This window comes from Prunus mume, linkage group LG5 (genome assembly GCF_029339155.1).
Source record: "Prunus mume cultivar Tortuosa linkage group LG5, ASM2933915v1, whole genome shotgun sequence".
Classification (NCBI taxonomy): domain Eukaryota; kingdom Viridiplantae; phylum Streptophyta; class Magnoliopsida; order Rosales; family Rosaceae; genus Prunus; species Prunus mume.
The window spans coordinates 28,647,475-28,671,824 of NC_142702.1; the positions used below are offsets into that span (position 1 = coordinate 28,647,475).

At 36.0% G+C, this 24,350-nt stretch overlaps 7 protein-coding genes across 8 annotated transcripts; 2 read left to right on the forward strand and 5 right to left on the reverse strand.

Moving 5' to 3' along the window:
• The first annotated feature begins 3,162 nt into the window (after nt 1–3,162).
• On the forward strand, nt 3,163–6,093 carry LOC103333226 (Cleavage/polyadenylation specificity factor, 25kDa subunit). Its single transcript, XM_008236036.3, has 7 exons — nt 3,163–3,487; nt 3,607–3,652; nt 4,146–4,239; nt 4,363–4,436; nt 4,789–4,875; nt 5,027–5,137; nt 5,424–6,093. Exons 1-7 carry the CDS (start codon nt 3,369–3,371, stop codon nt 5,493–5,495), a joined length of 603 nt encoding a protein of 200 aa, XP_008234258.1. The 5' UTR covers nt 3,163–3,368; the 3' UTR covers nt 5,496–6,093.
• A 143-nt stretch (nt 6,094–6,236) lies between these two features.
• LOC103333415 (pentatricopeptide repeat-containing protein At3g29230-like) lies at nt 6,237–8,180 on the reverse strand. The gene has a single exon (XM_008236245.3). It carries the CDS (start codon nt 8,048–8,050, stop codon nt 6,269–6,271), a length of 1,782 nt encoding a protein of 593 aa, XP_008234467.3. The 5' UTR covers nt 8,051–8,180; the 3' UTR covers nt 6,237–6,268.
• A 3,854-nt stretch (nt 8,181–12,034) lies between these two features.
• Nucleotides 12,035–13,791, forward strand: LOC103333225 (transcription factor LAF1-like). The gene is made up of 3 exons (XM_008236034.2): nt 12,035–12,303; nt 12,774–12,903; nt 13,044–13,791. The coding sequence occupies exons 1-3, from the start codon at nt 12,168–12,170 to the stop codon at nt 13,669–13,671; spliced, it is 894 nt and encodes a 297-aa protein (XP_008234256.1). The 5' UTR covers nt 12,035–12,167; the 3' UTR covers nt 13,672–13,791.
• A 5-nt stretch (nt 13,792–13,796) lies between these two features.
• On the reverse strand, nt 13,797–15,473 carry LOC103333414 (SNARE-like superfamily protein). Of its 2 annotated transcripts, XM_008236243.2 has the most exons (5): nt 15,095–15,473; nt 14,769–14,929; nt 14,430–14,573; nt 14,244–14,314; nt 13,797–14,165 (listed from the first exon to the last, which is right to left on the reverse strand). In XM_008236243.2, exons 1-5 carry the CDS (start codon nt 15,283–15,285, stop codon nt 14,058–14,060), a joined length of 675 nt encoding a protein of 224 aa, XP_008234465.2. In that variant the 5' UTR covers nt 15,286–15,473; the 3' UTR covers nt 13,797–14,057. The 2 variants fall into 2 exon arrangements, with proteins under 2 accessions (XP_008234465.2, XP_088909559.1); XM_089053433.1 differs by having other exon boundaries at nt 13,797–14,314.
• Nucleotides 15,474–15,610: 137 nt separating this feature from the next.
• Nucleotides 15,611–17,593, reverse strand: LOC103333224 (remorin-like). The gene is made up of 5 exons (XM_008236033.3): nt 17,235–17,593; nt 16,605–16,658; nt 16,437–16,524; nt 16,157–16,238; nt 15,611–16,046 (listed from the first exon to the last, which is right to left on the reverse strand). Exons 1-5 carry the CDS (start codon nt 17,464–17,466, stop codon nt 15,846–15,848), a joined length of 657 nt encoding a protein of 218 aa, XP_008234255.2. The 5' UTR covers nt 17,467–17,593; the 3' UTR covers nt 15,611–15,845.
• A 1,995-nt stretch (nt 17,594–19,588) lies between these two features.
• Nucleotides 19,589–20,534, reverse strand: LOC103333223 (uncharacterized). Its single transcript, XM_008236032.3, has 4 exons — nt 20,409–20,534; nt 20,233–20,314; nt 20,068–20,149; nt 19,589–19,977 (listed from the first exon to the last, which is right to left on the reverse strand). Exons 1-4 carry the CDS (start codon nt 20,416–20,418, stop codon nt 19,774–19,776), a joined length of 378 nt encoding a protein of 125 aa, XP_008234254.2. The 5' UTR covers nt 20,419–20,534; the 3' UTR covers nt 19,589–19,773.
• Nucleotides 20,535–20,736: 202 nt separating this feature from the next.
• On the reverse strand, nt 20,737–23,366 carry ACYB-2 (Cytochrome b561/ferric reductase transmembrane protein family). Its single transcript, XM_008236031.3, has 4 exons — nt 23,049–23,366; nt 21,711–21,759; nt 21,424–21,623; nt 20,737–21,207 (listed from the first exon to the last, which is right to left on the reverse strand). Exons 1-4 carry the CDS (start codon nt 23,190–23,192, stop codon nt 20,902–20,904), a joined length of 699 nt encoding a protein of 232 aa, XP_008234253.2. The 5' UTR covers nt 23,193–23,366; the 3' UTR covers nt 20,737–20,901.
• Between the last annotated feature and the right edge of the window lie 984 nt (nt 23,367–24,350).

Here is a 24,350-nt window from a genome sequence, read left to right on the forward strand (position 1 = left end):
TGTATATGTTATCTCATAAACATGTAACGTCCTTATTGCATGGCATTACTGAAAAATGATAACAGCTGGCATTTTGTGAAGAAAAAAAATACTGGCATTTTGTGACTGTAATAAATAAAGTTTATGTCTGTAGGGAGCAGGAGATGGCTCACATGTTCGTTTGGATAACATGGTGGTTGCATCGAGAGAGTTTGGCAAGTTTTTATTCGATGTCAATATTTTCATTAGGGTTTTGATCATTAAGTACTTCTTTGTGAAGTTAAACAGTTTACTGGATTTGATAACCTTCTTCTAAGAAACAAAAGGAATAATCTTAATTTTCTTGAATTGTTATTTTCTCTTTATTGTGCATAAAATAAATTCACTAAATATAACTCAATAGTTTTTTCTTTTTTGGGCGGTGAAGAGGCCAGTTTATTAGCCGAAAGAGATGGTGGTTTCAGGGAAAATCCCCTGGAACCAAAGGAAATTGCAGACGGTTGGTGGAGTGGTTCCTTGAGTCGAGAGAGAAGATGAGTATTCATGACAGTTCTTTTTGCTAAAGATTTACTGGATTTCTACTTTTTTAGTAAGTAATATAACTCAATTGATGCTTATTTTATCGCATTTGTAGTTTGAACTTTGAGGAGACTATGTTCAAATGTCGCAAATGAAAATAATTGCTCGTCTAAATTGGAAACAAGCTCGTACTGATAAATTATTCTATATGACAATCATATCATCACGTGACTGTATAACCTATGCATTGGCGGCTCTGAGATTTTAGGAGCGTTGTGCCAAAACAACAAGAGGGCCTCCTAAAATAAAATCTTCAACAAAAAATTATAAAAAAGAATCAAACTATATAATCAAAATCTTGTGATCATCAAAATACTAATTATCAATAACCAAGAAAAAAACAATAATCTACAAAATTTAGGAAAAACAAAACTTGAGAGAGAGTTGAGTGATTGAAGGCTGAAGCTTGAAAAAATAAATAAAAAATTGCAAGCAGCTGGAAAAAAAAAAGTGCATACAAAGTTGTATGTTGGATGTCTCTTATATTGGGCAACACGAAAATAGGAGTAGGAAAATCAGTATTAATATTATCCTATTAATACAAGAGAAGTCAAAGCAATCGATACCAATATAATAAGGATTCAGATCTTTTTCTCTGATTTTCTCTGCAATGATATGCTTTACTTTTGTTTTCCGTACATCACCTCATTAAAATTTAATCTAAGAGATTTAAAAGTTGACACATCATCCTAAAACAAAAATCCAATTTACTTTTAATTCAAAAAGGAAAAAAAAAAAAAAAAAAAAAAAAACCTAATACCAAACTAAAGGGATATTTAACATCTAAAGCTGTTTTTTTTTTTTTTTTTCTTTTTTCTCCTTCTTCTTCTTTGTGTTCTGTCCTGTTGAAAGACAAATCTTTTTTCTTCTTCTTTTTGTTCTTCATCAACCAAACAACGAACATACACTTAATAATTATTTGATTTCTCAAACTTTTGGACAACAACTAGTTCCACCTTTGATCGAATTTGACATAATTCTTGGTCTTCTACATCTATCATCTGCTTTACCCCTGGTGAAAGTAAATATATAGAAAAAAAATTAGTTGGAACATACGAATAATATCAAAATATTAATTAATCAATTAAAAGTTTAAAACTAAAACATGAAAAGAAAACAAAAACTCTCATTTCTCTCATATTGACCCGGATGCAGGCGCACCCACCCAACCACTCTCTTTCTCTATCTCACCACGACCATAACCTTGCTTCAATTTGATTGGAGAAACGATGTTTATTGCCTTTTGTGTCAAAAGTATATAAAATATATGTTATTTATTTCTAAAATACACTTGCTATATTCTCTACATTTGGATTGTTTTTTAAAGATGTACCAGCATTACAGGATCCGGATCCATATAATAAACTCACATCAATAAAATAATTTTTATTATGGGGGCAAGCATTCCTTATTTTGTAATGAAAGACAAATAAAAAGTGAATATTAATTAAATAAATATCGTTACTATGCTACAACAACATATTAATGTAAATTAATATTTAATATGGGCCCCTTCAAAGTGGGGCCTTGTTTGTTCACTCACTTTGTCAGTACTACATGTCATGTACGGTATGTGAATTAAAAGTAATGCTAGAGATGCTAAAATTGTACACCAAATTTGAGTTTCAAATGATATGGCACATGCCACACCGTAAATGTTTAATTAACCAATTCCAACTTAATTATGATTTAGTTAATGTATTTTAGGACAAAATAATAATTTAAACTTACTTAATCAAAAGGCCTACAACCAACCCTAAAGACTCCAACTTTGTGGCCAACTATTATTTGTTGGGTTTTTTTTATATAGAAATTAAATGGTGTATGGTTTATTTATAGTTTTAGCGCTAAAAATGGGTATATGACTAAATATCTCTTCTTTCAAACTCTCTTAGTGTAAGATCCGATCCGATGTGCATATACAGACAAGCTAATGGAGTCAAAACTGAATATATACATAGGCTAATTCAACATCAATATATATAGAGAAATTCAGATGCCATATAGAATTAGCTTATGTATATATGTGCACGAGTCTTCTCTTTCATTCAATCGCTTTATGTGGTTTAACTCATCAACCTTCTCTTCCCATCATTAATTCCCAATATCCTAAATTATCTTCATGGAGTCACAATGGAACCGAATTTTCATGCTAAAGTCTTAAATTTAGATCCTTGTTTTCAAGATGAAGATGATGATAATGGTAAAAGTCTCAAATTTTGATCCTTATTTCCAAAATGAGGACGATTAGAGTCAATAATGGAACAATGACAAACTAAATTGTTTAGGGTTGCAGAGTTTTCCTTTTTTTAATTTTCATTTTAGAGTAAACCAACTAAATTATAATCTAATTTGTAATTATTATTTAAATATTTATGATGTAGCATATACCATCTCTTTCTCCCTCATTTGAGACTCAAATTTAATGTAAAAATTTATTGTCTCTAGCATTACCCTTGAATTAATAATGATGTGTTAATGTGACCATCACACATTTTTCCTGCCCATAAGAGTCAAAAGTCAAAACCAACATCGATCACCGTTGGATTGGAATCAATGGTGGTAGACTTTATATGAGATTCGACGGGGGAAGATGAGTCGTTCATTTTGGAAGTTCACAGATTTAGAGTGTTAAAATGAGGGCGCCAGGGTAGAAGTAAACTGTAGAATCCTCCTTGTCGTTATCGTTTCCAATTAAACTAAACCCTGCCTTTGATTTGGGTTTTGGGTAGCTCCATTTCTTCCGAGCAGCCTAGAAACTGAAAGGAGGGTTGGGATTTTCAGAGAGAGAGAGAGAGAGAGAGAAAAAAATGGTGACGTCGGCGGTGGTGAACACGTACCCACTGTCGAGCTACACGTTCGGGACCAAAGAGCCCAAGATGGAGAAGGATACCTCCGTCGCTGATCGCCTCGCTCGAATGAAAATCAAGTATGCCTCATTTTTGAAAATTTATTTACTCTTTTCAATTTGTTCCAATAGTTTTTAGATTTTGAAAGTTGTTTAGGCTCTAAACCCTAGTTTTTTCATTTTGGTGTGTGAATCGGCAGCTATATGAAAGAGGGAATGAGGACCAGCGTCGAAGCGATTTTACTGGTATGTGATTTGACTCAACAACCACCCTCTTCTCGTAATTTCCTTTATTTATTTATTTGTTATAAATAGGAAAAAAACTTGTTGCATTTCATTTTATTATTTCTTGTTCAATTGCACATTATAAGGACTCTTGAGGTCATGCCTTCCTTGCTATACATGGATTTTTGAGCTAAATAACTCGTGCATCATTCATTGAATGAGGAATTAATGTTTCACACATGGCACCAGCTCGATAGGAATTTTCTTTTATCAATGCAGCACAGCAAGGAAGGAGAGTAGGATTTGTTTGTTTCATGGTTTCTGATAAAAGGATATAAAAGTACTTACCAATGGGTATTAGGTATCATTTTAGCTTTTTAGTTCTTGTTATGTTTTCACGTCCCACGTTCTCGTAATTGTAGATGTTATCGCTTGGATGGATAGAAATTAGACATGAACTTGATTTAACATTTTCATTCTTTCCCTGGCCTCAACGTATGTCTACACTGTGCAGGTACAGGAACATAATCATCCCCACATACTTCTCCTGCAGATTGGGAACACGTTCTGCAAACTTCCTGGTGGACGACTCAAGCCAGGAGAGAATGGTATGACCTTACCCTGTATTCCATCCTTTTCATGGTGCATTCATTTTCCTAGTTCATATTTTTGAAGACTGACGCCTGTTCTCTTTTGGTTTCTTTGTGTTGATGGGTATCTTTATGTTGCAGAAATTGAGGGGCTGAAAAGAAAGCTGACTAGCAAGCTTGGCGCTAATTCACCTGCCCTTGTGCCAGACTGGCAGGTACTACTCTCTGATTTATTATCAATTTGAGTATAGATGTGAGAAAGATTTTAGAAGCATTTAGGGCTAGAGGAAAACACATGACATGAGAAGTATTACTTGGAAGTGAGTTCACTTTAAGTGTGAAAAGGTAACGACAAATGAATGGAAGTTCCAACGCAACCAAAAATGCAATATAGCTAGACATTTAGCCTTTTCTATGTGCTTGTTCAGTGATCTGTTTCATCAAAGTGAACTTGGTTTATGAGAAGTTGCAGCATGTCAATTTTACAGTGCCACTAATTCTGTTTGAAAACCTGGAACTTGGAAATTATGGTCATTGCTCGTTACTTACCTTGTCCCTTTGGTGCAGATCGGAGAGTGTGTGGCTATCTGGTGGAGGCCAAACTTTGAAACCATAATGTATCCATATTGCCCTCCTCACATAACAAAACCCAAGGTAAATGACTATCAAAAAGATAAATCTTGGGCTATTGTTTCTGTTGACAGCATCGTTGGGCTGCATATGATAATCTCCTTCCCTCTCCTTTCCACGCACTGATTTTTTACCGACACAAAACTTTTTTATTTACCCAGTTTTGGTAATGCAGGAGTGTAAGAAGCTTTTTCTTGTTCACTTATCTGAGAGAGAGTACTTTGCAGTCCCAAAAAACCTGAAACTTCTTGCAGTTCCATTGTTCGAACTCTATGATAATGTTCAGGTAGTGTAATCATATCACAACCTTTTGCTTTCCTACTTCATATTGGAATTTGAATTTGACTTGTTTTCGTTGTGAATTCTAAGTCTTTTAAAAAAAATAGGTTTGCTGCATCAGAAACTGTTCAGAATTATGATTCATAAGCTTTATATAATTACTTCTTACGATCGGCCTTGCCCTGATCCCCTTTTTTTTGTAGCCTAAGATAACAACCATAAATGTTTTCTTCCTCTTACTAAATCTTAATTTTTGCCTCTATTTTCTCATGGTATTCTTCTCTTAATTGCAGAGATATGGGCCTGTCATATCTACAATTCCCCAGCAGCTTTCAAGATTCCAATTCAACATGATCAGTTCATGAAGCGAGGAATTTTGAAATTACCCTGAAATCCATCATACTGAAGATCATATCTTGATATCATCACATGGATGACTAAAACTCAAGACCTGGATGTTATTTTGTTACTGAACTTAAGTTGGTTAGTATGAGATCCTTCAGTTTATCCAGATGACTTATCTTAGGATATTGACCGTCCATCTATGTTTGGCCATTAATCGTATTTGCTAATGCATTTTGCATTGCACTTGGAACTTTGTTGAAACCGTGTTTGTATTGTTCAAGTTCTTGTAGTAGCTAGTGGTAAAAATCGAGATATTCTTATTTCTCAGAAAGAAGATATGTTAGTTTCTTAAGACCGGGGAGCAATACAATTAGTTGCCTCAGCTCAGTGCTGTGTTGAGATTATTTTAATATAAGATTTCGTAGCTGCATTGGTGTAATGATGGGTAGGAGGAGATGTATGTTTTTAGAGTGTACTGACAGCTTCTTAACTTTGTGTATTGATGGGTAGCATGCAGATGCGTTCACAGCATTCTTATCAGCTTCATTTTGTTGAAGCCCTCATGTAATCATCTTTGTAGAATTCGCCTTGCATCAGTAAAATTCTTTCTATTGTCAAGGAGTTTTTCTTAAAAGATGTGGTTTGATGAATGCTGCCTGGTGCTTTTTGTTCTCCTGGTTCAGTTTATTTCTCATTCATGCTAAATATATGTGCCCAAGGAATGCCACCTTGACGATGAGGGAAGATACAGACCATAGCTGGAAGTGATGAAAATTAAACATAAGATTTTGGACTAAATCAATGAATTAGTATTTTTCCAATTTGAAAGTTTCCTTCGTATTTTCTCCTCTCCATTGTAATCTAAATAGCTTCTGCTCCTGGGTTCCAAGGTTCCATTAGAAGCATAAACATGACTGCACCCTGTTTTCTTCCAAATTTTCTTCTCATCCATTTTCTCTCTTGCGCTTTGAGCCTCTGGCCATTGCCCTGCTGAGGCATGCGTATTCGACAAGAGCACATAAACCCCAGATTCATTTGTCTCCAACCCAGTAGCCCTCTCTATCACTTCCTCTGCCAACTTAAAGTGACTTCTTAGTCTGCAACCCCCAAGCAAGGCTCCCCAAATAGCAATGTCAGGCTTATATGGCATTTCCTTTACTATACGTAGTGCTTCCTCCACCTGACCATTTCGGCTCAGTAAATCAATAAGGCAGCCAAAATGTTCGAGCTTTGGTACAACACCAAATTCTCTCTCCATAGCATAGAAGATTCTTTCACCTTCTTCTACCAAGCCTCCATGGCTGCAAGCAAAGAGAGCAGCGGTGAAAGTGAAGTCATTCGGCTTCAATCCTTCCTTTTGCAGCAATGAGTATACCTTCATGGCATCTTCTGTCCTTCCATGAATAGCTACTGATCGAATCATAACATTCCAGCAAAATACATCCCTCTTTCCCATCTTGACAAAAAGCGTAAAAGCTCTATTTATGTCCCCGCACTTTGCATACATATCTATAAGGGCAGTTCCTAAAATGATTCCAAAATGAGACCAATCTTCTATCAAGTAGTGTGTCCACTTTCCAAACTCTAGAGCACCCAAGCGGGAACAAGCCGACAGAACAGAAACGAATGTTTGTGCATCTGGAACTACATCTTTCAATTGCATTTGGACAAAAAGATCCAATGCTTCTTCATACTGTACATGTTGGGTGTAGCTTGATATCATAGAGTTCCAAGAAACCACATTCTTGCATGGCATTGTCTCAAAAAACTTTCTTGCTGTTATAAGGTCACCTGCATTGGCATACACTCCGATCATCAACGTCCAAGAGACGACATCCTTCTCTGGCATCCACTCAAACAAATCTCTCGCATTACCTACATCCCTTACTTCAGCATAACCAGAAATCATAGAATTCCATGAAACAACGTCCCTTTCAGGCATTACATCAAACAGCTTTCTTGCACTCTGAACATTACAAACGCTGACATAACGTGAAATCATGCGGTTCCAAACTTCTACAGGTTTCACACGCATATCATCAAAAACCCTACGGGCATCATTCGTAGTCCAATGATTGACAACAGCCGGGTCACAAGAATCCAACTTTTTAACATACATATTGAAAAGCGCATTAGCAACTGCTAGATTTGACCCGAACCCATGCTTTACTATATGGCAATGCACTTGTTTCCCTTTTCTGTACCAACCCATTTTAGTGCACGAGTTTAAGACATATGGGTAGGTGAAATTATGAGGTTTGAGTCCTCTAAGAGGCATTTCATCAAACAGTGAGACGCATTTCTCGAAGAGACCATTTGTATCATACCCTCTAATCATGGCATTCTGAATCATAATGTCGTTACTGAGTTCAGGACCCAATTGGGAAAATATGAGATTGGGATACTCCATAGTTCCAAACTCGGTGCTCCGCCGAAGAAATTTTGAGAAAATTTGGATGTTTTGGTTGAGAAAGGTTGTGACAATGAGGGCATGTATTTGCTTTAGCTGTCTGAATGTGCATTGTGGCAATACTTTTGAGAGGTTGAGCTCTAAGGAACAAGCCATGCCTTGCATATTGGGAGCACACTAATCCAGTAGCTCTTTTGCTTCTGTCTGTTTTTCTTTTAATTACTTCTTTTCCTTTTTGGGTTAAAAGGGAAAAGATAAAAAAACAAACAATAGCAACCAACTTAGAGAGTATAGAATCCACACAGCTTTCTTATTCATTGAGAATGATCCTTTTCTTTGTTTGATCGCATTTGGTTTTGTCAACAACAAGGAATCCTGGCAAATCTAACTTGAAGTTTGGTGTAACATGATCAAGTGTAGTATCAATAATTTTGGAAAAGATTAATAAGGCAGACGTGCAAACCCTGTTTCATTTTCTTAAGATAAGATGTTGGAAGTGTATAGGCAGGCAGCTCGTGAAACAGCAGCCTAAGCCCCCCAAGCCAAAGGCATCATTTCCATGTGCCATAAAACAAAATTGAAGAGTTGGTCAATGAGATTACTTAAGGATACTGTAATATTTTTTGTGTCATATCCTCTTGTCCTATACTGTGTTGGCTTTTCAAGAGTCAGTTGTGTAAACGACCTACAACTTATTTAATATGGTTTTCCCAGAAACAAAACTTATTTAATTTGGATAGCAGAAGAGTAAGCAACCCTGGAACCAATTGCTTTGTAACAGTTGACACCATCCACTTAAGCAGACAGCTTTTTCAGAGAATACTTAAAAGTAGATCAACGCTGTCTTAATCTCTGTCCTTTTTTTCATTATACTAAAACAAATAAGAGAAATATTATTAAGGAGAAGTTGGGTTTTGTATCTTATGTTCTATGTTAGGTTGCCAGGTTCAATCCCTAAATTTTTTTATTTGCAACCTATTTTTTTCTGATATGAAAGAAGCAGGAAAAGATGGACAGCTTGGTGTTTGTCCAAGTCCCACCAACACATAAGTCTTCGAATTCATTCATGGAATCAAATCAATTTTCTGAGATTAGATTCTTCTTTACTTAATTTCATACATATTTGTCATAATTTAGTTATCGCTTAACATTTGTAAAACTTCCATGACAACCAAAAAAAGAAGTTCTATAACAAAGTCAGAGTCATGGAAGTCAAATTTTGGCTTGATGACAGATGATTATCGACTTTGGAGGAATAAGCTTGTATTGCAGCAAACAGAATATGAGATCAATCGTTGATATAAAATAAAGGTATTAAAGTTGGAGATAGAAAGTGTGCACAAGTTGTAGAATAAAACAGAATATGAGACAAAATGAAGACTGGTTTGCAGTTGAAGTTACAATAGAATTTCAGAAAAGAAAATCATGCCATATAAATTTTCTTTCCAGTGAATAAAATCAAAACAGCACATGGTAATTTCAACAGTGACACAACACAACTGGTTTTAATAAAAAGGAAAGGATCATTACTGTCTAACCAACCACCATATCAAGGATAACTTTCTGATGCTGATAGTATCTTTTGCAGGTACGAAGTTAATTCCTGAGGTCAAGGGTCGTGGGTTTTGGGGACATAATTGGTGTTGTGTAAAGCTGCTGTTATTATTATTATTACAACTTGGTGATTAGTTAATGGTGAGGCAGTTGTAGCGTGCGATTGCTTTTGCTGTCTTATCTCTTTGTTTAAGATGGCCAATGAGTTTAATGTTATGAATTAATGAATGTTCTTATTTGCTTGCGGTAAACTGGTTTTGTTTGCATCGAGTCTTCGAAAGAAAACACATGGTTTACGACCAACTTAAAATAAACCATCACTATCGTTAATGTGTCACACTCTCCTGTCCTGATTCCATTATAATGATGCAACCAAGGTTCAAGGTTTCAAAACCAAGAGCTACCAAGGGGAAGAAGACAATCTTCTTAAAACATACAGAGTACCAAATGATCCATATTAAACTATCAAAATCTGTGATTGGTGCAGATATGATGAGTGTTTTGGGAAACAGAGTGCAGCTGGGATAGAAACTAATGAAGCAAAAGGGACTCTGTCTGCTTTGTCAAGGTAGAAAGCTTACTTTTTTACAAAAATGAACCTTGTTTTTCATATAAATGGTGCAGTTTAAATTTAATTGAACATATGGAGACTTTTAATGAAGTCAATATTCGACAGGGAAGGAATGAGTCATAACGACAATTTTTCTTCATTTTGATACTACAGTGTGTGTATATATATATATTTCTTGTAACTTAAGCAATGACTTTGACTAACAGGAAACGACAAAAAGTTAAACACATTTTAAGAATATGCTAATTAGTTCTTTCAACTTGATGATCCACTTGGAAATCACAATTATACAAACTTAAACAGGTTTTTATTAAAAGTAATTAAATGGTTCACAATTAAAATTAAGAACATAAATATTGCAGAGTGTTTAGTTGGCAAATGGAAAGATGCTGATGTGAGAGACACCGACACAATTTAATTACTGTATGCCATTCCCATTGTTCATTGTGTAATGTAGGGCAAGCTTGGCATACATTTTTAAATTCTTGCTAGACAAATGGGGGATCTGGGTTGACAAAACGATAATATTTTCATTTGGGTATCTCCAAAGAAATAGAGCCATGCGCAATACATATATATTTTTTTCCTTTTTAAATATAATCAAAACGATATTATTCCTCATTTAAAATGGAAAAAAACAATCTGTCAAAGTATTTAAATACAAAACTTAATAAACGAGTGAATTGATTGGTCATTCTCAATTAAACCAATGATTGTTTGAATAATTGCTTCTTGTCCATCGATTCATGGGTTCATGATGAGATTTGGGTTGGGGACAAGGGATATTTTCGAATAATCCAACAGATGAAATACTGTCTGCCTTTGGATCTTTGTATCCGTTGTCCATTTGTACCTTTTGTATTTCTTTATATTAAAATGCCTATCCAACAAGGTTTTTCAATATTTCAAAGGAATCGATTTCCCATTACTTAAAGTCCAATCAAGCTAAACTCCCTTCTAACAAATTTCCATTTCAATGGAAAAAATTTGTCGGTAGGTTAGAGAGAGAGCAGAAAAGTGATTAAAATAATAAACCATGATGGCATGATATTGATTTAATGTATGTCACCTAGTTCCCCCAAGAGCATCATCATAAAAAGCAAATTTTTTTTTTTTACTACAAGCGATTGGGGAGGGGAGTTTACACAAATATTCTTTGGGTGCTTGGGAATTTTAAACCTTTGCCCACATGAGTGGAGGTGGAGTAGACCTTCATACTTTTATCAAACCTTACCCTTTTGAAAACTTTGTTGGTGAAATCAATGCATTAGATTCTTCTACGAAAGTCTTCTCTCTAATTATTTCGTTTATTTTCTTCATTAATGGAGAAATGTTTCGGCAAGCACTTTTATGTAGAAGCTGCTTTTTAACTAGAGTCAACTCTCATCCCCAAGTGACATTTTGGATGAGTGCATATTCTTTATCTTTATAGCTTGATTTGCGTGGTTCTGAGGATTATATGACATCAGAGGCATGTTGGTCGTTTTCTTGTGTGTTTTCTTTTACATCGACACAAGTCTCATAAAATCATGATGTAATTGTTGTAAGAAATGGATATGAACCTACACATCCATCCAAGGACAAAGTTCCAACTTCAATCAAAACCAAAACCAACTTGAATCAATCTCTGCAACTCTAAAAGAAGAGAAGAGGGTCTCAATAATTTATAAATGGAGCTTAAAAACAGAGGTGGTTTAAATTGTATAGGTTAACCTGTATAACGTACTATAAATTAACCCACATGGGTCCACAGTAGATCACAACTTCTCCCAAGTTAAAACCTTTAAATTAGTTTATTTAGAAGTCAAATTAGTTACATATGGGCAGGTTTGCATTCCTGGGCAACGGTGACTTTCTTAAACCTTGCAGCTTTATCTTACCTCATGATCGAATATGAAAATCCAGTAACAGCATAAAATATATATATGTTTCATGCTTGTTTGGCATAAAAAATGAAAAGTTTCGTGCTTTGTTAATTCTTTTAAAGAGCAGACTTCAACTAATCATTGCTTTAAGTACCAGAGCCCAATTGAGGTCAGCTGTTCATTGCTCTACAGCCTAGTTTCCTCTCTCTCTCTCTCTCTCTCTCTCTCTCTCTCATAATTCACAACATATATATACAACAAGTTGCAACTTGCAAGTTTTGTTGGTGGAAAAATGGGCTGCAAGTCATCAGATAAGGCAAAGCCAAAGCACAGAAAGGGATTGTGGTCACCTGAAGAAGACCAAAGGCTTCGAAACTACATCCTCAAGCATGGCCATGGCTGCTGGAGCTCTGTTCCGATAAACGCCGGTGAGTTTTCCATTTTTCTTCTGTTCTTTTGCTACAACCCTAAATCAACTCTGCCTGGTTCTAATTAAGGAATGCATCATAACTGTTTTATTTTAGTATTGGCACATTGGCCTATATTTAACATTGCTGGAAAAAAGATTGACAGAGGAATCTAAGATGGTTTTGATGATCAAGAATTTCAAGCTTTTGGTAATTATATAAAATGGCCAATCTGCAATCTATTGTTAATGCAAATTCTGTGGCAAGATTAACGAGTGTTAAAAGAATGACCCCATTTTGTCATTTAATCTCTTGGAGTTGGTAAAGATGGCTCTGTGAGCCAACAACAATAGAGCTTGTGGTAAACTCTGAGGTATCTAAGCAAAAGAGATTGATGGTGACTTTTCTATATAATTGGCTTAAACATCCCCCTCAATTTGACTTTAATGCCATATGTAATTATTATTCATAAGATTATAATATACATGCAGGTTTGCAGAGGAATGGAAAGAGCTGCAGATTAAGGTGGATTAATTACTTGAGGCCGGGGTTAAAGCGAGGGACATTTAGCAAACAAGAGGAGGAGACAATCCTGACCCTTCATCATATGTTAGGGAACAAGTAAGCAATCAAGCAAGATAACCATCTTTTGTTTTTCTTGTTTACTTGTTTATTACTTTTCATAATTTAGGGTGATTTCTGGGTCAATGATGGATGTTGATGTATAATGATATTAATATAGAAGTAATTATTAAAACCAGGTGGTCTCAAATTGCACAGCATTTGCCAGGAAGAACAGATAATGAGATAAAAAATTACTGGCATTCTTATTTGAAGAAGAAAGTGGCCAAAGCTGAAGAAATCATGGAAGGCCAAAGCAAATCTCAATATACAAGCACTACTTCAAGCTCAGACAACTTAGAGTGTTCACCATCTCCCCACAAGCCCACAACCTCTATTAATCCAAGTTATGAGTCAGTGGAAAAATCACCAACATTAATTCCCCAGACTGGTGATCAAACTCACAGAAGCCCTTTACCAAAGATTTTGTTTGCTGAGTGGCTTTCCTTAGACCATGTTCATGGTGGAAGCTATGCAAATAATATCGGTGAGGCTGGGGTTTCCAGGGAAGGCTTTGATCACAGTTCTAATAATCTTCAAGCAGATCATGCTCTAGGACATGATTTTTTATTGAACAATGAAGGAACATTTGAGAATGGTTCTAATTATGGGCTAAGCCATCATGGAGCGGCTACTGAGATGATCAATTCATCACAACTTAAGTTTGAGGATCAGATTTCAGGACCTGGGTTTGTTGATTTTATATCAGGGGGTGATATGTGTAGTGATTTCAACTTGCACAACGATGTAATGTATTTTTATAAATAAGGGGAAAAAATTAAGTTCCAAGGCAACAGTGAAAGAATAACCTCTAACTATGCTAATGCTTCTTAGTAACAATATTAGCGGTTATTCTTTCATATTTGCTTCAACATATGGAATTACTTGAAAAACAAGTACAGACTTTGAATTGATCTCATTCTTAATACTCATTGACCAAGACAACTTGAGTTTCAAGAGCTTAGAGTGTAATTTCATTTATCTTTCTTCTTCTGTCTATGCTGGTGTAGTAGTATATGCAAATCATACAGCTTGGCAACCAAAGCATTAATTCTTAAACCATAATAACCTTCATGAACGAGATGATCAAACAAACAAATCTGTGTAAGTAACTCAACGCGATCAATAGGAGGTTTCTTAACCCAATTCCCCACTTAGTTTAAAATTATGAAATTGTCGTCTGCATGGATTATGGTGGCCCAAAGAACAACAGTGACAACAAAAATAGTGACTGTGATAGGCGTCCATTTCATTGCGATCACCTGTGTATATAGAAATATAACTTGAATAAAAGAAATTATCTTAATTACCATTATGTCTGAGTTTTGAGTAAAATGTACCTCAAGGCGTGGCGAACACCAAATAGGTGAAACAGCTTGTGAAGTACTAGTCGACGGTCTTTCCAATATTTCTGTACATTTAAGTGGAGAAGTTTTAGAACAAAAAGAGGAAGCTTTTCAAGTGTTCATAGCATTGACTTGACAAGGAAAGTAAAAGTAGCTATAAATATGAAAAAGAAAGCCTACCTGAATATCTCCATCTCTCTATGATTTCAGAAAGATTTTCAGTAGCAATGTCTAAATCTTGTTTCCGGTTAGCATTAAGCTTTGACAGATTAGCTTGTGTTCTTGTATCAATGTATTGCTTTCTAATATTCCCAATCACACCATCTGCCAAACAAAGTTGTGACATGCATGGTTGTGCAAAACATTCGCAACTAAATTAAAACTTACATTTTTGGGGTGGGATATAAATCGTAAAGACTTAATTTGTAATTATCTACCTTCTAATTTGACATCTAGTGCTAAGCCTTATGCTAAGAGCCAAATCGATGTCAAATGGTACTATTAGCTGAAGAAAATTACCGAATTTGACAAAGCAGTATGGTCTTGTGACTTTCTTAATGAGGCTACTATCAAAGTTTTCAAATTCCTTTTGCAAATCTTGTAGATAATGGAAAGCTAGTTTTCTTGGATATGAAGAGTCGCAGAGTGTGATGAAGGCAATTCCATTCTCGACCATGTAGCTTCATTTTAAAAGGATTAGGTTATATAAAAAAAAACCACATGTAAATACCGTCCCCTGTTTTATGATGGTTTAGATTTCTTTGAGCATTTTCAATTTTTGTTACCTTGATTTTGGGATAAAATTAAAAGAAAAAGGAAAAACAGAGAGAGAAAAAAGAGGATACTTAAAGCAGTGATGATCGGCACGAATGGTCATCTTGGAAGGAGGCAAGGCTCCTCTTGAGATTTCTCCGAGTATGAACTCCCCCTGTCTCTTGTAAAATGAGAAGTTTTCATGTTCTTCATTCAAAGAAGAAGGTCCTTTTGCAAGACACAGACCATCACTTAACCTTCCAACAATTGTAAGCTTTACCATATCTACTACATATATGAACGAGTTTAAGAAGATGTTGTATTTATAGAGATGAAAGGGGAAAGAAGCTAAATGAAGGTAACTTGGAGATGAAGTTATTCCTTAGGTCACGGGTGTGCAAAGGAAGCCATGGATTTCTGTGGAAACAAGCTAAATATTAACTCCACAAACAAAGGCAAGCAATGTCTTCTTCTTCCTCCTTTTCATTCCAAGGAAAATATAATGGTCATAAAGATTTCGCATTTAAATAAAATAAATTTGTTTACACACACGTATCATTTACATTACTAGCAATCATCATGATCGTCTAATTAATGAAATATTAATCTAAAAGAGGGAAAAAGAAAAAGTTTGTGATAAATAAGTTGAGTTGATTTTTTCTGCAAATCAAGTGTATGTAGTAGTACACACACATACTTTATCAAGACACACACAATAACTAACATTGGCCAATGCCCCATTTCAACAAGAAGAAATAAACACATCTAAATCAACAAAATGTACCTCCAAGCCAACAGAATATACAAATAATTCAAATGTTGTCGACAGGACCTGAATTTATTTTAGCCTGAAAAACAAGCAAGTAGTTTCTTAGGAGCATTTCCTGTGGCACGGTATTTTGCAGCTGTTTCCTCCGCCTTAAGAAGATCTTCCCCGCGTTTAGCTTCGATCGCTGCCCTCTTTTCTTCTGCAGCCTTGTGGATTAAAGCTACCTTGTTTTTCATCTGTTCCACATACTCTGCCTTTTTCTTCTCCAATTTTTCCTGCTCATGCACAAATTGCTCTCTTTCTTATTGGAATTCAAGTACTGGATTTGATGTTATCTCACTCACAAAACTTAATAAGATCATAGAGGAAATGAATGAATTGTTACCTCAATCTTTTTCAACTCAGCCTCCACAGTTGCCTTCTTGGTGTTCTCCCATGAACCAACGGCAGATAGCTTCTTATGAGCTCTGTTTTCCAACACAAAATACATTCACTTCAGTATATCAAATTATATCAAACGGACTTGGTGGAAATGGAAAATCTAATCGTTTCGTTAGAATGAGATGATTCCATTGGTATACAGATAGCAATGCCAGAGCTTCCATAAACTTTTGCATAATATGATGCTCGCTGAATTAAACTCAATATACAGGAAAAGTCCTTACTTATTCTCTGCCTTTGATTTTTCACTTTCTTCCCATGCTCTGATAAGTGACAGCCTTTTCTCTGTTGCAACTCTTGCAAGCACAGCATCTGAAGAAGATAGGAGAAACTTAAACCTACATCAACAAGCAGGATTGAAATTAAGAAGCTCGGGATGAAACAACACTCACCTCGATTGACTGAACCCTCCTTACTTTTCTCTTCGGCAGCAGGTTCACAAGGCTCTATGGGAGGAGAAAAAAAAAAGCTTCTTTCAAATTTGGGATGCCAAGGATATTATATAGCAAGCAAAAGCAATGGTAATTTGGTCCATCTAATGGAAGAACTTTCGGAGTTCAAATTCTGAAGTGTCTAACAGAACTTAACTCGATCAAATCCTGACACTGAAATATAATTTTCTAACAAAAAGAAGAAGACTATGAAATATAATTTGATACAGAAAACATTATTTACTACAAAAATACAGGGAAAAGGAAACGAAATTCAAAACAATTAGAGAAAGCAAGCGGGTAGAAGGAAATAATTATTGGTAAAATAACTATGGGCAAAATAACATTAAAAGACCAATTTTTTTAATTTTTTTTTAATTTTTTACAAGAACTAGAAACAGAACATATATGCCAGACAAGACAAGCAATCCCAAGTCATCAAAGAATAAGAAAATCAGATTCATGATGGGGTGAAAATAAAAGAAGTGATCAGAGCGAGATTTGCTTTTCTCACCAACCAAGCAGATAAAGTAATAAACTTTAACAATAAAGAAAATATAATAAAGTGAAGGTGAATTTGGAGAAATATACTCTCAACAATAGCAAGAACTTTGGAGTGATCAGCCTCAGCTTTGTGTTCAGGGGCAGGGAGTGGTGGAGTTTCAGATTTGTCCTTAGTTGGCTGAGGATCTTTTGGAGCTTCCACAACCGGCTTCTCTTCCTCTGCCGGGGCCGGAGCAGGAGCAGGAGCCGGAGCAGGAGCGAGTGGAGGATCCGAGAGTGACTCGGATTCTAACTTATTGGGTTCCTCTGTCTCTGCCATATTATTGTTTTGTTACTAAAAGGGTTTTTTTTTGGTTGGTTGCAAATGGAAGAAACTCGAAGCTTTCAAAAGCAAGTTCACTGTGTATATACTAAGAAAGAAGATTATACAAGCAACAGAGATAGATATGGTTGAGATTGTATAGGTGGTATAGTTGGAGGAAGGCAACTGTTACTTAAAAAAACCTAATTAGCTCATGAGCTGGATGGTAGGTACATGTGGCCTCTGATGAATTGTCAATACTTTCTGAGTAAGAAACACAGAGTGTGACAATTTTAATCAAAGTGATTAATTAAAAGAAGAAGAAAAAACACATTAAATTTTGTTATTATAATAAGAAAATGTTATTATCAAGGAGAGCTCCATTGTTGTTCAGTCTTGCACTAGCATTGTTAATGTCCTCCTGCGGTTCTCTCTATGCACCAGCGTGTAATTGTTTAACAAGGTAGTGTCTTTCATCGCCAAAATCAAAGTTGTTATTTCTAAAAGTGCGTACTATTGTTCTAAACGTTAGAATAGATTCTAAATTCGAATACTATATATCGTACGTCTCTATTAATTGATAACAGTAAACGGTTTCACATATTCATGTGAAAGTAAGCACATTTGTTTTTCTCTTTTATAAAGTAACCTAATTGCTTTTGATTACCAAAAGAAGAAATTGCATATTATCTTTGACTTTTAGTGACTCTTAATCGAGTAAATTAATATTCTTGATACAGTATATGAGGGAATATTTTTTGCCTTTTGAATTGGACAGTTTATGAGTTTCCATATTTTCATAAACGCCAAATCAAGAGAGAGAGAGAGAGAGAGAGAGAGAGAGAGAGAGAGAGAGAGAGTTGGCTTTGTGTTAGTAATTAGGTGGTGAGTTGATGTTTTCATTTTAGAAAAGGTAAACGAATGCTTTGGCTCCATATAAGAGACAAATTAACAACATTGTATGTAGTTAACAATTAGAATGATGAAAGAATTATTCGGAATTTCTTTTGGACTGAAGTGATCTGTATTTATTTATTTCCAAAAATAGATATTTTGTACGATCAAGAGTAACAGAGCAGGAGCTCATCAGCTCTCGTCAAGATTCTATGATTTTCGCATTGGCGATGGAATCTTTGTAGGCCACACTGTAAAGTGACCTGCCACCCTTCTCTATCAATCTACTTTTCCATCCACCCCCTCAAAACGCCAAACATTGTAACTGCCTCTCTCTCTCTCTCTCTCTCTCCGTGTAATTAGAAAGAGAAAGAAAATCTTTTTGTTCCCACTTCAGCTCTGTGAGGATTGAATTGATCAAATACGGTCCTCACGTTATTGGATGCAGTTTATTTGGGAAGGCCAAAAGGAGCTTGGCCCAGGCCACATGCATGGCTATATATACAGTTGTATTGAAAATGATAAAGAATTTAAACCCACCTGTACCATCATTTGATTAGCCCTTTTTGTTTGGGTAATTTATTCTGATTTGCTTTGAGGCTTGACATATGTGTTTGTGTCTGTATTATTAGCCCTCGCAAAAATTTTGCAACCACAAAATAAAAGATCCTTCAGAGGAAGACAAACTTATTGAGATTTGTGTAAAGAATTATAGCTGAAGTGATTGCTCATGTATGTATTATAGATCATGATTATAGTTAGAATTGTAAAATTTAGAAGAGTCTCGTAAGAGAAAATTCAAGTATATCAAATACATAATTATTCAAAAGTTCATGTGTATTTTAGAGAAGCAGAGGAGAGATTCCTTCGCTACCTGAAATCTTGTATTCGAATTATCCTTCACACCAACATCTTTTGTATGAAAAATTTGTTTGAGACTGTTCGAGAGTTTTTGAAGGTGGCTTAGGTTAGGCTTACCTCCGAAATTTGGAGTTCCAAATACTACTGGACAAACAAGAAAGCAAATGTTGTCGGCAGTTGGAAAACGTTAAAGCACCAACTGCCACAGTGCCACGTTGTGGACCCCTTTGCTGCGCAACTGCGGACGTGTCTATGTACATATTGAACACGTGTCCCAGCTCAGACAAAATGTACATATGACTACATGTCGTAGTCGTGTGCTGTCTCTCTTTTGTTTTTGGTCGAATGTGTGTGCTGTCTCGTATTCAGTTTCTGGATAAAACGATTGAAAAGATAAAATCCACCTAGGTCATTTATATCATTAAAAAAAAAGGGTACAATTAGTCGTGTATAATGTCACAGTTAATTACTTTATTAGCTAATTTTATTATAATTATGATAATATTGATTTATTAATTACACGAAAATTTGATTGCGTCTAGTCTAGTGTGGTGTGGTGTGGGGGGATTTTCACTCGTCTACACACACACCAAAACACTTGGTTGGCAAAGAATTGCTGCCACGAAATTTTTCAGCCTTCTTCTCAACTTTCTGAAGTCCATGGGTGCGTTTTGCTTCAATTTTGACCTTGGTGTCTTCTATGACCTTGATCGAGTGAGCTTCTTTGTTCTTCATCTTTTCCAGTTCCTTGTGTCTTAGCTTCTCAACTTTTGTCTGCTCCATCATGCATATATAAATTAATTATAAATTTTAGTATTAGATTATTAATTTGATAAACAAATAAAAGTGCAGCCATGCAACGACCTCAATCTTCTTCCCCAAGGCCTCCAGGTCTATTTCACTTGCGTTCTTTTTCTCCTCGTTGATGGCTTTCATTTTGTCAGCTCTGTTCATCAATACATAATTTTATCATGATTAGTATAATTCATTTCCAAAGGCTTTTTCCAAAATTGCTATGCTTCTGCTTACTTGTTATCAACTTTTGCTTTTTGTTTGGTCTCCCATGTATTTACACGAGACTGAATGACTTCCTTCTGTATCTCTGCAAGCTCTGACAGAGGAAGGAATAAACCATGCATTTTGAATCAGTCTATATAGCGCTAGCGTAGAATCTTAGAACATGAAACAAACTTAAGGAAAATTACCTTGAGCCATTTGGATTCCCTTGATTGATAACACACAAGTGGTTACGATTCGACGTACGTACTCTACCAAATCACTTGAGCAATTTGCAGTTGTCTTCTTGCTCGAGTGTCTGAGTGGCGAGCAATCTTGCAATGACACCAATATATAATCGTTGGTCTCCCAAAATCACAACCAACAAATTAAAACCTGTTGCTCTCATTTACACCACAACATAATTACGTTGTATCATGCGCATGTTCTTATCAAACATTAAAATTGAACATGCAATTTTTATGATTCTCAAAATCTTATAATCTCTTTCACACATGCACGTACGTAAGAGCATGGTAAGAAAAATAAGTAAGATGGGCATGCTAATAATTATGAATAAGTGGTCACAAATGTTTTATCATGTTCATGTATAGGCTACACGTAAATCATAAATAATAGGTACCCATGCTTCAGTCCTTCAACTTACAGCCAAGTACACTATTTAACAATATTGTTATATAATCATATAGATGAATAGCTGTGGTCATCTTCAATGGGAGCAGGAGCTTCAGAAAGAACTGAAATTACAACGAAGACTCCAAATAATATTGTGATGAGAGCAGTGAAGTTGACAAGAAAGGCCTCAGAGCCAAATTTGGCCACTCCTGAGCTCTCAAGGAATGTGAGCTTCTCTAAGAACCCTAGTGAAGCATTGGCCACAGCCAAAACGTACACAAGGAGCCCAAATACCACATGCCATGGCATACACTCACTCCTTAGGGTAGGACTTCCTCCAGGGTAGAAGAAAATCAAGAACCCATATATCCACTGCCCATAAAAATTATACAAATAATTAGGTTCAGGAAAAATTTGAACGACAATTGTCTTGTCTGATCGACTGTGTGGGTGGTTGTCAACTATTGACATATATGTGTACGCTTCACTATGATCCACATATATGAACGGTTAACAACCACCATGTTGGAAAATGAGTGTCGAGTTTTTAGTGGTTAGGTTATGCAAAGTGGGATTAAGGATTTATACCTGAATGCCATAGAGAACAATGACTCCAATCCCAATCCAGGAGTGCAAGCTGTAGAGGTTGGCAATCCCACTCTCATTATGGTTCTTGAATGCAGCATAAATACCAATGATACCCAGGGCTAACGCGAGAGCATGAAGAACCAGGTGTATCAGTTTCTTCACCTGTTTCTTCAAAGGAAGCGATTTGTAACTAATAATGGCTGCAATATTTGGTTTTGGGATCAACATCAGACCAAGTGCAAAACTCAGTAATTAAAATTGCAAAAGGGATGAAACTTTTTAATTACCTTCTCCTCCCAAGAAAATTAAACCAAGTAGCATGAGCAAAGGATGGAGCTGCACAAACACGTTTAACAAACAAATGATTATCGGACAAGGAATTATAAATTAAGATAAAAAAAATATTATAACTGGGCCATGATATTGGGCCATTGTTTTTTGTTTCTCTTCGTGGGTGGGCCATTGTTTTCACATTTTATTTATTTATTTCGCATAGATTAAGGCCACTCAAACTCAACGGACCCACCATCAACGCTGTTAATTTCGTTATGGGCCACTTGGACTTTTTGAGACCCAAGAGAAATAAAAATATTTAGGAAAAGTAAATAAAAGTCCAGAAGAAAACGACAGTCATTGAATAAATTGAGCTAGGAAAGGAATCGAAGGCGGGCCAGGGTGAATGATTTGAATACTCGAGTGTTGCCAGGCTGCCAAGTGCCAGCTATATTATCTAGAGAGGATAAACTCAATCGTGTACTAATCCAATCCAATCCAATCCAAGAGACGAAGGCGCTAGAAAGAAACGATGAGACAATTGATTTAAGAATATTTATTATCTTTTGTTGGTAATTTGTTTAAGAATATTATCATCTGCTGATGTGGATAAATGATGATCGTTCACTTAGCATCACAAGAGACGAAGGTGTCCAAGTAGGCAGACACGTGACTACTCAACATTCAGCGTTGTTTCCAACTTTGGATATGTGAATGTGCTACTCTCCACTCCAGGCACCCATGCATCATATGGTTCTGGTTATGGTAGCGAGCTGCCATACGTGTTCCACTTATTTACGCTTAAACCCCAAACTAATAAAATAAATGATGATATTCAAATTACAGGGGTAGGTGTGTTGGACTTGGAATGGTTGGTGAAGTTGTGATAGCCATGCATCATCGCCTTCACCTACCATCAAAACGACTACTTTTCTTGCTCTTCAACTTGATTAAGTGATTTATTATCAGTTAGTGTTTCTTAATCTCAACTCTAGTTAATAATCTACATACACTCACCCAAAAGAAGAAATAGAAAATAGAAAATGGAAAAACTAACGGTCGTCAGAAAACAAGAAAAAGAAAAGCCACCATTTGCTTGCTTAAAAGTCTCCGTGACCAGCGCCAATAACGGTCGTCAGAAAACAAAATTAAAAAAAAGAGTGGTATCCAACACCATATCATCAAGAAGAAGAATCAAAGGCCAAAACAAAATTTACATCGATCGATCAATCAAGAACAAACAAACATCTAATTCATATGCACTACTATGCAAAAATGAAAAGAAACGTTATGCATAATAAACCTAGAAGAAAGAACCCAGAAGAAAGAGAGAGAGAGAGAGAAAGACTTACGTTGAAGATGAGGTTCTTGTTTGCAGCTTCCCATGCGAAACCACCTCTGAAGTGTATGTTCCAAACCAAAACCAGAACCAAAGCTGCGATTCCAAGCGTGTGTGCAACAAACGTGAATGGAATTGCTGGTACCCTTAACGCCATCTCTTTCCTTTTCTTCTTCCCCTTCTCTTCTTCGTAATTATTTCTTTCCTGAAAACGAGTCAATTATATACATATGGAAAACCCCTTTTTTTATTTATGATTTTATCTCTTTTTTTCTTGGTATTGTCTTCTCAAAACTTTCCACCAGTTTATGTCGAGCCATTTGGACCGTCAGATTGAGATCTTGAAACAATCTGCGATGGATGCCACGTTGGCTCTTGTCTATAGGAGGCTTTTTTGACTAGGTGTACCCAACTTTGTGTCGTTTTCTTCCCTTGTTGGTCTTTCTCTCTGGCTCTTCAGGGTGGTAACGTTACGTAAGTGTTCCATGCGATTCTCATGACAAGTAAGGTATTCTAGGGCAAATTTCCATCCGACGTCCTTCTGCGGTTGAAGTCATTGGTGACATCATACCCTGATTAAGAAGGGACCCATCATCTCCAATGAAATTCCTGATTCTGTCCAGCTTCATACTTCAATGATCCTTCTCAGGCTCAAAGCCACTCCCGTCATTTTAACGCGGCGTTAAAAGCCCAAATTCAGCCCACATTCTAGGCCCAAGTTGAACTCAAGCATTTCATTGTCAAGAACAGACCCAAAAATTGAAAAAGCAAACAGAAAACAAGTGACATCTTTAATCATTTCCCCTCTACTCTACGTTCCTTGTATCGTATTCATTCAATAATACTCGCACTTAAATAAATAAAATCAATAAAAGCCCACCCCCAACTATTCATAGTTGAACTAGTTTTCTAGTTAATCGTCTGCCATCCTTAATTGGCTGACTATAATACGAGGAGAAGTAGCATGGCTATGCTATGCTACGTTGTTTTTGAGGTCAAATCCTAAGTAATTTATTGGTGAAGTAGTGATTCGGGAACAGACAGAGACATCTGATTCACAAATTGGACCCCAGAAAGCATTGAGAAGGAGCAATGCACCTAAAAACCTAGCAGCATTGCCATTCATATGCCCAGCCAGAATGTCATTTAAATGTTTATGACTAAAATTGTCTGCTCCTGTCCTGTTTTCTATACCCAAAAAATCAACTAGGAAGCTGTTACTCCGCAAAAATAACAAATTTCATGTTCCAAATTTATAAGAAAATAGGGGAAAGAAGATAAATACGATCACGTGGAGCACAGAGCAGGGCACGTG

Excerpts from the sequence above, each read along its gene's own strand:
- ACYB-2 (XM_008236031.3), bottom strand. The coding sequence starts at position 23,192 with ATGGCGTTAAGGGTACCAGCAATTCCATTCACGTTTGTTGCACACACG. Across the intron at positions 21,760-23,048 it reads ACAAGAACCTCATCTTCAAC|CTCCATCCTTTGCTCATGCT; the intron begins GTAAGTCTTTCT and ends GTGTTTGTGCAG. Across the intron at positions 21,624-21,710 it reads AATTTTCTTGGGAGGAGAAG|CCATTATTAGTTACAAATCG; the intron begins GTAATTAAAAAG and ends CAAATATTGCAG.
- LOC103333415 (XM_008236245.3), bottom strand. The coding sequence starts at position 8,050 with ATGCAAGGCATGGCTTGTTCCTTAGAGCTCAACCTCTCAAAAGTATTG.
- LOC103333226 (XM_008236036.3), top strand. The coding sequence starts at position 3,369 with ATGGTGACGTCGGCGGTGGTGAACACGTACCCACTGTCGAGCTACACG. Across the intron at positions 3,488-3,606 it reads CTCGCTCGAATGAAAATCAA|CTATATGAAAGAGGGAATGA; the intron begins GTATGCCTCATT and ends GTGAATCGGCAG. Across the intron at positions 5,138-5,423 it reads AACTCTATGATAATGTTCAG|AGATATGGGCCTGTCATATC; the intron begins GTAGTGTAATCA and ends TCTTAATTGCAG.
- LOC103333414 (XM_089053433.1), bottom strand. The coding sequence starts at position 15,285 with ATGGTAAAGCTTACAATTGTTGGAAGGTTAAGTGATGGTCTGTGTCTT. Across the intron at positions 14,930-15,094 it reads GCCGATCATCACTGCTTTAA|CTACATGGTCGAGAATGGAA; the intron begins GTATCCTCTTTT and ends TTTAAAATGAAG. Across the intron at positions 14,315-14,429 it reads AGAGAGATGGAGATATTCAG|AAATATTGGAAAGACCGTCG; the intron begins GTAGGCTTTCTT and ends TTAAATGTACAG.
- LOC103333224 (XM_008236033.3), bottom strand. The coding sequence starts at position 17,466 with ATGGCAGAGACAGAGGAACCCAATAAGTTAGAATCCGAGTCACTCTCG. Across the intron at positions 16,659-17,234 it reads AGTTCTTGCTATTGTTGAGA|AGCCTTGTGAACCTGCTGCC; the intron begins GTATATTTCTCC and ends CTCCTCCCATAG. Across the intron at positions 16,047-16,156 it reads CTGAGTTGAAAAAGATTGAG|GAAAAATTGGAGAAGAAAAA; the intron begins GTAACAATTCAT and ends GTGCATGAGCAG.
- LOC103333225 (XM_008236034.2), top strand. The coding sequence starts at position 12,168 with ATGGGCTGCAAGTCATCAGATAAGGCAAAGCCAAAGCACAGAAAGGGA. Across the intron at positions 12,304-12,773 it reads CTCTGTTCCGATAAACGCCG|GTTTGCAGAGGAATGGAAAG; the intron begins GTGAGTTTTCCA and ends ATATACATGCAG. Across the intron at positions 12,904-13,043 it reads CATCATATGTTAGGGAACAA|GTGGTCTCAAATTGCACAGC; the intron begins GTAAGCAATCAA and ends TATTAAAACCAG.
- LOC103333223 (XM_008236032.3), bottom strand. Across the intron at positions 20,150-20,232 it reads AAAGCAAAAGTTGATAACAA|AGCTGACAAAATGAAAGCCA; the intron begins GTAAGCAGAAGC and ends ATTGATGAACAG. Across the intron at positions 19,978-20,067 it reads CCTTGGGGAAGAAGATTGAG|ACAAAAGTTGAGAAGCTAAG; the intron begins GTCGTTGCATGG and ends ATGATGGAGCAG.